Source organism: Squalius cephalus (assembly GCF_949319135.1).
Source record: "Squalius cephalus genome assembly, chromosome: 21".
Taxonomy (NCBI): domain Eukaryota; kingdom Metazoa; phylum Chordata; class Actinopteri; order Cypriniformes; family Leuciscidae; genus Squalius; species Squalius cephalus.
The window spans coordinates 17,588,196-17,596,082 of NC_137142.1; the positions used below are offsets into that span (position 1 = coordinate 17,588,196).

The window sequence follows — 7,887 nt, forward strand, 5'->3', positions numbered from 1 at the left end:
TACAGGCTCAACGTTCTGAAGTAGAAATTCAATAAACAATTGTTTTGAAATTACTCGAAGCTTTTTAACACGTTACTACACGTCCACTTTACATCTTCTACAGCAGCTTCTCACAAGTCACATCACATGTTGTTAATGAAGTTATGAAATATTATTATTGTTCTATAAATTGGGTATGTAATATGTTTTTTTCTCTCTTTTCACGACGATATGTGACTTGTGAGAATCAGCTGTAGAAACACAATTTCTTTCAAACAAGTCACAACATGGACAACAGAAAGTTTTAAAGACTTTTATTTTGACGTGTTGCCAGAAAAAATTCGAGCCGGATGTCCACAGTGACAGGCGAGAGTGGAAAGTGAGGAGCACGAGCAGCAGTTGGAAAGTTAAAAGTACAGTTTAATGTACAACCCTGAGAAGATAAAATAAGTGAAATATCTTCTGAACATGACTTCTATATCAGAGGACAGTGATAAGGAGAAGGTAAGTGTTGCCATATCTCTCTATTATAGAGTGAAGACTCTTTTAAGCACTCGTCTTGCTCGGTTGCTTAACCGCCCAGCTCTGTTTTGTACTTTATAGTGAGTAATCGCACGTTTGTCTCTCACTGATAGCTTTGACTCTTTACTAGCTGTGTTCCCCAATAACAACGGCAACACAGTTTTAAAGCCGCCTTCGTGTCATAGTCTATCTAACGTTATCTATCTATCTATCTATCTATCGTCCGTCCGTCTGTCTGTCTGTCTCTTTGTTAATAATGATAATATTTTAGCTGGCAGTGTAATTATATTGTTGTGATATTGGCCAATGCGTTATTAGTTGTGTTTGTTTTGTCAATAGGTAAAAATGAATCGTCGAATGATGTATATTATTATTCTACAGTCTCTTTTCTGTAGAAATTATTTGAGGAAGTCTCTCTAACTGCTTTTTTTAACTGCTGTTTTGTTGAATAGGTGACTGAATAAAAAAATGTCTTTACCAACATGGTTTCATAAGCATATATATATATATATTACAATCTATGGCATAGACAGAGGAGTAAAATATACATTTTTAATTTATTTGCACCCCCCCCCCCCATCCATTCAGTAGACAAGACATAACTACAGTTCTCAGTCTTTATTTAAAGCGCTCTTCTTGATTTGTCAGATTGAGTTTTTAACTAATCTTTTTATTTTATAGGTGCGTTCTGTATCAGTCGACTTGAACCACGATGCATCTCTCCTCATCGATATTCCTGATGCCCTCTGTGAGCGTGACAAAGTCAAATTTACCGTCCACACCAAGGTGAGCCAACAGATCAAATTTGCAGCCATTCAAATAAGTAAGTGCTTGAGTAGCTTACATGCGTTATGTATTATTGATATCTTACCATGATCTATAGTAGTTTGACTGTCTGTCAGTGATTGTTTTGTCAAATACTATTGATGTAGTTTCTGCAGTTTTAGATCAACTCATTGACTCATACTGTCAATTTGCTCTTCACTTCCTCTCAGACCACACTTAGTTCCTTTCAGAAGCCAGAATTTTCTGTGCCACGACAGCACGAAGATTTCATCTGGCTCCATGACACAATTGTGGAGACTGAGGATTATGCTGGCCTCATTGTAAGTTTAAAAGCCATATCGTCTAGATTTATGAATGCTCATCACCAGCAACAGAAGGCAACTGTTGACCAACATGCAAACCAAGAGTTTCTATATTGACCTTCTGTTTGCATTGTACATGGTTGGAATAGCCAAGTAGCCTCATACTGAATTGGCTTGCTTTTACAGTGTACTTTCTTCCTTCCTCCCTTGTCGATATTCCTTAGATTCCTCCCGCCCCACCAAAACCTGACTTTGAGGGTCCCCGGGAGAAGATGCATAAATTGGGAGAGGGGGAATCAAGCATGACAAAGGAAGAATATGCCAAAATGAAGCAGGAACTTGAGGCGTGAGTCAAATTCTACATTATAAATTTATATATTTTTTTGCACATAGGTTGTACTGTAGCATTACTGACATTTGAATGTGTATAATTATCATTTCAGAGAATATCTCGCTGTTTTTAAGAAGACCGTGCAGGTTCATGAAGTTTTTCTTCAGCGACTCTCCTCCCACCCCGTCTTCAGCAAGGACAGAAACTTCCAGATATTCTTGGAATACGACCAGGATGTGAGTCTTCCGCTTTGTCTAAGCCAGTCCTGTTCTTCACAGACCAGGAAACAGAGAGACAGTGAGAGGGACTGCTGGCATTGTTAATTTCCTGAGAAGTTGCAATGCTGGCAATTTACACAGACATGGATAGAGGTTGGAGTATGAGTGCAGAAGATAAAGTGGGAGGGGAGGGGAGGGGAGGAGGGCCACTTCCTGCTTAGTTTAGCACAAAAACTGTCTCTGACTGGACAGCTGTTTTTTGCTGATTCATATATATATATATATATATATATATATATATATATATATATATATATATATAATATTAATAGAGAGAGTGAGTGAGTGAGTGTAAGTCTCTTAAAACTCTGCAAGTCTTGTATTGCACTGATAAGTGTCAGTTATGATAACAAAAACACGGATGACCTTCTTGGATCTCAGCCAGTGGCGATAAAGAGTGCACACTATGGTTCTGCCTTCTGATTGGTTCATATTGTGCTTGACTTTGGAATTCTCTTTTCATTTGTTTAGCTCACCGTAAGGAGGAAAAATGCCAAGGAAATGTTTGGTGGGTTCTTTAAGAACATGGTAAAGACCGCTGATGAGGTCCTCATCTCAGGGGTCAAGGTCAGTGTGTCAATCACAACAGGCAGCAGTGTTCTGTCTCATGTCATGATAGGCCAATTTTTTTATTCTTTTCTTTTTGCAGGAGGTTGATGAGTTTTTTGAACAGGAGAAGACTTTTCTGTTGGATTATTCCGTTAAGATCAAAGATTCCGCTGCTAAGGCTGAGAAAATGACCCGTTCACACAAAAGTGAGACCATTTCATCCAAACAAATCATCTGGCTGCAAACGGTTTGGCTATTTGTTTATGCTAAGAGATATTCATATTTACAAAAAGATTGTCTTTCTTTTTTTTAGATGTTGCTGATGATTATAACCACATTTCTGGGGCTCTAAACAGCACTGCTGCAGACAACAACCCTGCCTTTAAAAAGTGAGAAGTGTATTTCATCTTGCTTGCCATAAAAACAGCATTATCAAAGAACAGCAACAAATGTTTCCTACATTAAGCAGCATAGCATAATTAATTGATATGCAAGTGAAACTAGTAAAGTTAGTAGTTGCATTTATTAGAGGTTTTTTTTTTCCACTTACCCTGACAAATTTTTCACTTGCACCATTGCAAAAAATGTAAACAATGTTATTTTTATATTATTTACATTTAAACATTTAAAGCAGCAGAATTTACAACAACAAATACATAAAAGTGTTGAAGCTTGATGATGTAAGATTTTTCATTTTTACTTCATCTTTGTTCTCCTTCCAGGCACTTAGAAAAATGTGCTGACGTGTTTGAAAAGCTTCGAGTGAGTATCTCTGTATGATTTATCTTACCAACCTACAAACCGACTGCTGCCATGTTCGGAAGATCATAAGTAACATGCTATGTCATGTATGTGTTTTGAAGAAAGTGGAGGACAGGGTGGCATCAGATCAAGAGCTCAAGCTGACAGAATTGTTAAGATACTACACAAGGGACATCCAGGCTGCTAAGGTGAAACTTTCCCTCAGTTGTATATTTTATGGATTGTATAATTCAACCAAGCATATTAGATTGTATTTTTTATAGTTATTTCCAGAATGTGTTCATTGTAGGGTGGAAACTCATTTTTGCCCACCAGACCTGCCTTGGTTTTTTTGCCAGACATGCACATCGTTGTGTTCCTCAAGTGCACATCATTGGTTCTAACAGCAACAGAATTTCTTCTTAATCTGATCAATCTAATACTGTAGCTCGCCTGGCTGCCACTGTGTAAAGAGAACCCACCCTGGGTCATTGTTCACTAACACTCAAATAAGTTGATTTATCCGAATTATAAGTTTATCAATAATGTATGCCATTGCTTCCTTAAGGACCTTTTGTATAGACGTGCACGGGCACTTGCCGATTACGAGAATTCCAATAAAGCTCTTGACAAGGCTCGTCTGAAGGGTAAGGACATCGCGCAGGCTGAGGAGAACCAGAAGCAGTGTCTGCAAAAGTTTGACAAGCTCTCCGATTCTGGCAGGAAAGGTGTGTTTTACAATCAAAACCTCTTTTTATTTATTACTCTTATTACTCTGATGGTCTGAGTTTGAGAGTTAATATGGTGTTTATAGATCCAGGCAGGTAGCCAATACGCTGATTGCACGCAGCCGTTATTTTGAAATCGAAAGCGAGGCTCCGGTGGGAAGAAAACCGGAAGTGTCGCCTTTAATCACAGGAGAGTCGTGAATGCGATGGCGTATTGTTGTGTTTAATGATGTTGTGTCAATTCTAAAACTGTACATACATTTCTTTCATACTTTAGACTATATACAGTGAAATTAATTTATAAATAAAATATTTTTTTTATATATAATTCAGAAAGTAAAAAAAGAAGCAGGAATGAACTATATACATTTACACTATTGGATGTTAATATCCAATATAGGATATATTGGATATTAACATCCAATAGTGTAAATCGCGGCAGCAGCTTCAGGTTGGTAGTCCAAGGCATTGTTGTTTATCTTTACTTCCGGGGTTCTTCCCACCGGAGCCTCAGTTTCGATTTCAAAATGGCGACTGCGTGAAATCAGAATGCGTATTGAATGTAGGTTTGAATTCTGCAAGAAGTGATCTCTATGAACTCTATGAACTATTACAATACAATACAATACAATGTTTATTTATAAAGCACAATTTAAAAACAACAGAAGTTGACCAAAGTGCTGTACACACAAACAAATAAAAATAAAAATAGTAATAGTAAAAAATAGTAATGGTAATAATCTAAGAATAAAACACAATTCAGGCAAAAGGCAAAAATTGTGCCTTTATGCTGGTTTATTGCATAGAAAGTTGGAAGAATATTGTTGAGAAACTAGAAAGTATCTAAAAAGTTATCATACAAGAGGTTCTGTTTTAGGTGAAGTTCCGTTAAGTGAGTAATTACCTACTACATTGATTTCATGTGTTTGTAGAGCTCACCAGCTTCAAGGCAAGGCGTGTTATAGCCTTTCGTAAGAACTTGATCGAGATGACTGAGCTGGAAATAAAACATGCCAAGGTGAGGATGATGAAGTGTCATGTGTCCAGTTGGCACAAATGTTCTTACAGTCGTGGAACATCTGGTAAATCAGAGAATTTTAAAGTTGTAATTATACACTACCGTTTAAAAGAAATAAATACTTTTATGCAGCAAGGAATATTCTTACTGACCCCAAACATTTGAACAGTACTCTATTAAACGAAAGTTTTATATTTCAAATAAATGCTCTTCTTTTGAACTTTCTTTTCATCAAAGAGTCCTGAAAAAAAAAAAGTATTACAGTTTCCTAAAAAAATATTAAGCAGCACAGCTGTTTTCAACAAAAAATAATATTAAAAATAAGAAATCTTCATGTGACACTGAAGATGATGATGATGTTGCAAAATTCAGCTTTGCCAACACAGTAAAAAATTACATTTTAAAATATATTAATATAGAAAACGTTATTATTTTTTTACTGTAAACCTTTAAACGGTAAACCTTTGAATGGTAGTGTACATCTTTCTAGATATATTCAGCTCTAACATATGAATGAATGTTTATCATTTAAAAAAACAAACTTAAAATAGAGTAAGGTGTATAGTAAATATAGTAATATGATCGACTTGGAAACTCATGAGGATCTGTTTATCAGTAGGTGTGAGAACCTTGATTTTTAACATGGTTTGGCCCATCATGTTGACTTTCTTCCATCTGTTCTCTCTCCCTCTTTTACTCTGTCATGTTCTCTGTTCTCTAAACTCACTACAGAACAGTGTGTCCCTTCTGCAAGGCAGCATTGAGATGCTCAAAGGCAACTGACCCACACGATGAGGTCACTGGACCATCTTGAGCTCCTAGCATTGTTACCAACCCAATAGAGGGGAACCTGGATGCACCTACTTCAAATGTCCTTAATGTGGTTCAGTAATCACTCTAAAACGTAAAAAAGAGCCACCACCAGCAATGTCTCTTCCATGTTTACACTATATATTTTTTTTTCTCATGCCCGTTTTTACTGCCTGAATCTTGCCACCAAACTGAGGGCAGTGAATATGATCACCAACATGACAAGCATTAGCTGAGATGTTTTAGCTCAGATTATGCAGAAGAAACAAAAGCACACAACATGATTTTCTTTTGTTTTTGATCGCAATTTGTACCTTTAAATGGGATTAATCTGGTTTTTGCTGTCACACTGGAAAGCTGATGCATACTAATCAAAAACTACTTCATAAAACTTGCCATGTGATGACAGAGCAGTATAAATCTCAGAAGTGTGGATTTCTTCAGATATCTTCATAACATTTTTCTTTTCAATTGAGACTCATTTAAAGACACGACTCAATTTGTCAAAGATTACTAGACAAAAATATAAGCACCATGGGAATGTTGACATTAATTTACATTCAAATTCTGTCAAATTACACTCTGTCAGGGTCAAAAACAGCACTTTTTGTATTGCATTTGGTTATTTTTATGTTAAACGTAAAGGACGGACTGTGAAATTGCAGACTGACTCTGATGTCCTCTTTTGGTTTGTGTGGGTGAATCTCACAACTTTCTTTGTTTTGTGACTATTAGTAAGTTTTTATGGTAAAGGTTATGCAGCCATGAATAAGATGATGCTTCCATATATGTTTTCCTCAAGCTGCATGTTTTCCCTGAACTCATCCTTTTTTTGATGACTGAAGTCAGATCCTAATGAGTCATGTGAAAAATGCTTCTGATTTAAGTTTAAATTAGTTAATTTAGTTTAATAGTTTGCATCCACACCCTTTCTCTATCAAATATAAATCAACATTCTTTATTCAAATGTATTTTTTTACTTGACTAAATGTTTTCTCTTGATGTTGTTACTAACAGTTTAAGACTTGCTACATTTAAATTCAGTGGACCAATATATGTGTAAAGTTTGGTTTTATGTAAAGCCACAAAAATATGTAACTGTGCTGTTCTTATTATGGAGATTGTTTTGTAAAAGCACTATTATAATGATGTGCAAACTCAGACGACAAATTTTATAAGTGATTGTATCGATGAAAAAAGTGTTTTCATATGGAGTATCATCATTTTTATGAAAACTTGCAATAATGAAAATGAATATGCCCTGCTTTCCCATTTTGTGTCTTTTTATGTCTTTTCATTCCTCCTTTTTTATGATGATGTAAATGTGAGTTTTTATACATGAGATGTTGATGTTGAGTGGTCTAAATTTCAACGTGAAGATTTACCTTAAGGTTATATGATTATAAACTTACATATTCTCACATTTAGTCTCATTGTTCATTGAATGACATTTGGTATTTTAAACATCAGTTATTAATGTTTTAATTTAGCCTTTTTTTCCACCAGAGGGTGTCAGTGCTTATGTATTTCAATGACGTGTCACTTTACTGTTGCTTCCTGTGAGAAATGCTAAATATAAGACATCAGAGATTAAGAGATTAAAAAAAAGCTAGCAGCTAAAAAAAACAAAAGCTCCTTACCAATGGCTTTGGAGGAGGCTTTATTATATTTTATAGATGCCACCACAGCTGGAGATCAATTAATGGTATTATCTGACACAATTACTGCATTGTCTTCCTCATTCCCTTTTGCCAAAAGCACATTGACTGAAGTTTTTTTTCCCCCGGTGTCTTCCTCGTTCCTTGCGTTTAGATCTGGAGTTGATGTCCACTTTTGGGCTGTA

General features: G+C 35.8%; 1 protein-coding gene across 1 annotated transcript; it reads left to right on the plus strand.

Annotated features, from left to right (window-relative positions):
• Positions 1 to 322: 322 nt before the first annotated feature.
• On the plus strand, positions 323 to 7,467 carry snx5 (sorting nexin 5). Its single transcript, XM_079856066.1, has 13 exons — positions 323 to 483; positions 1,183 to 1,287; positions 1,497 to 1,607; positions 1,814 to 1,935; positions 2,033 to 2,156; positions 2,670 to 2,765; positions 2,848 to 2,953; positions 3,061 to 3,136; positions 3,470 to 3,509; positions 3,611 to 3,697; positions 4,057 to 4,216; positions 5,149 to 5,234; positions 5,967 to 7,467. Exons 1-13 carry the CDS (start codon positions 448 to 450, stop codon positions 6,015 to 6,017), a joined length of 1,200 nt encoding a protein of 399 aa, XP_079712192.1. The 5' UTR covers positions 323 to 447; the 3' UTR covers positions 6,018 to 7,467.
• Positions 7,468 to 7,887: the final 420 nt, after the last annotated feature.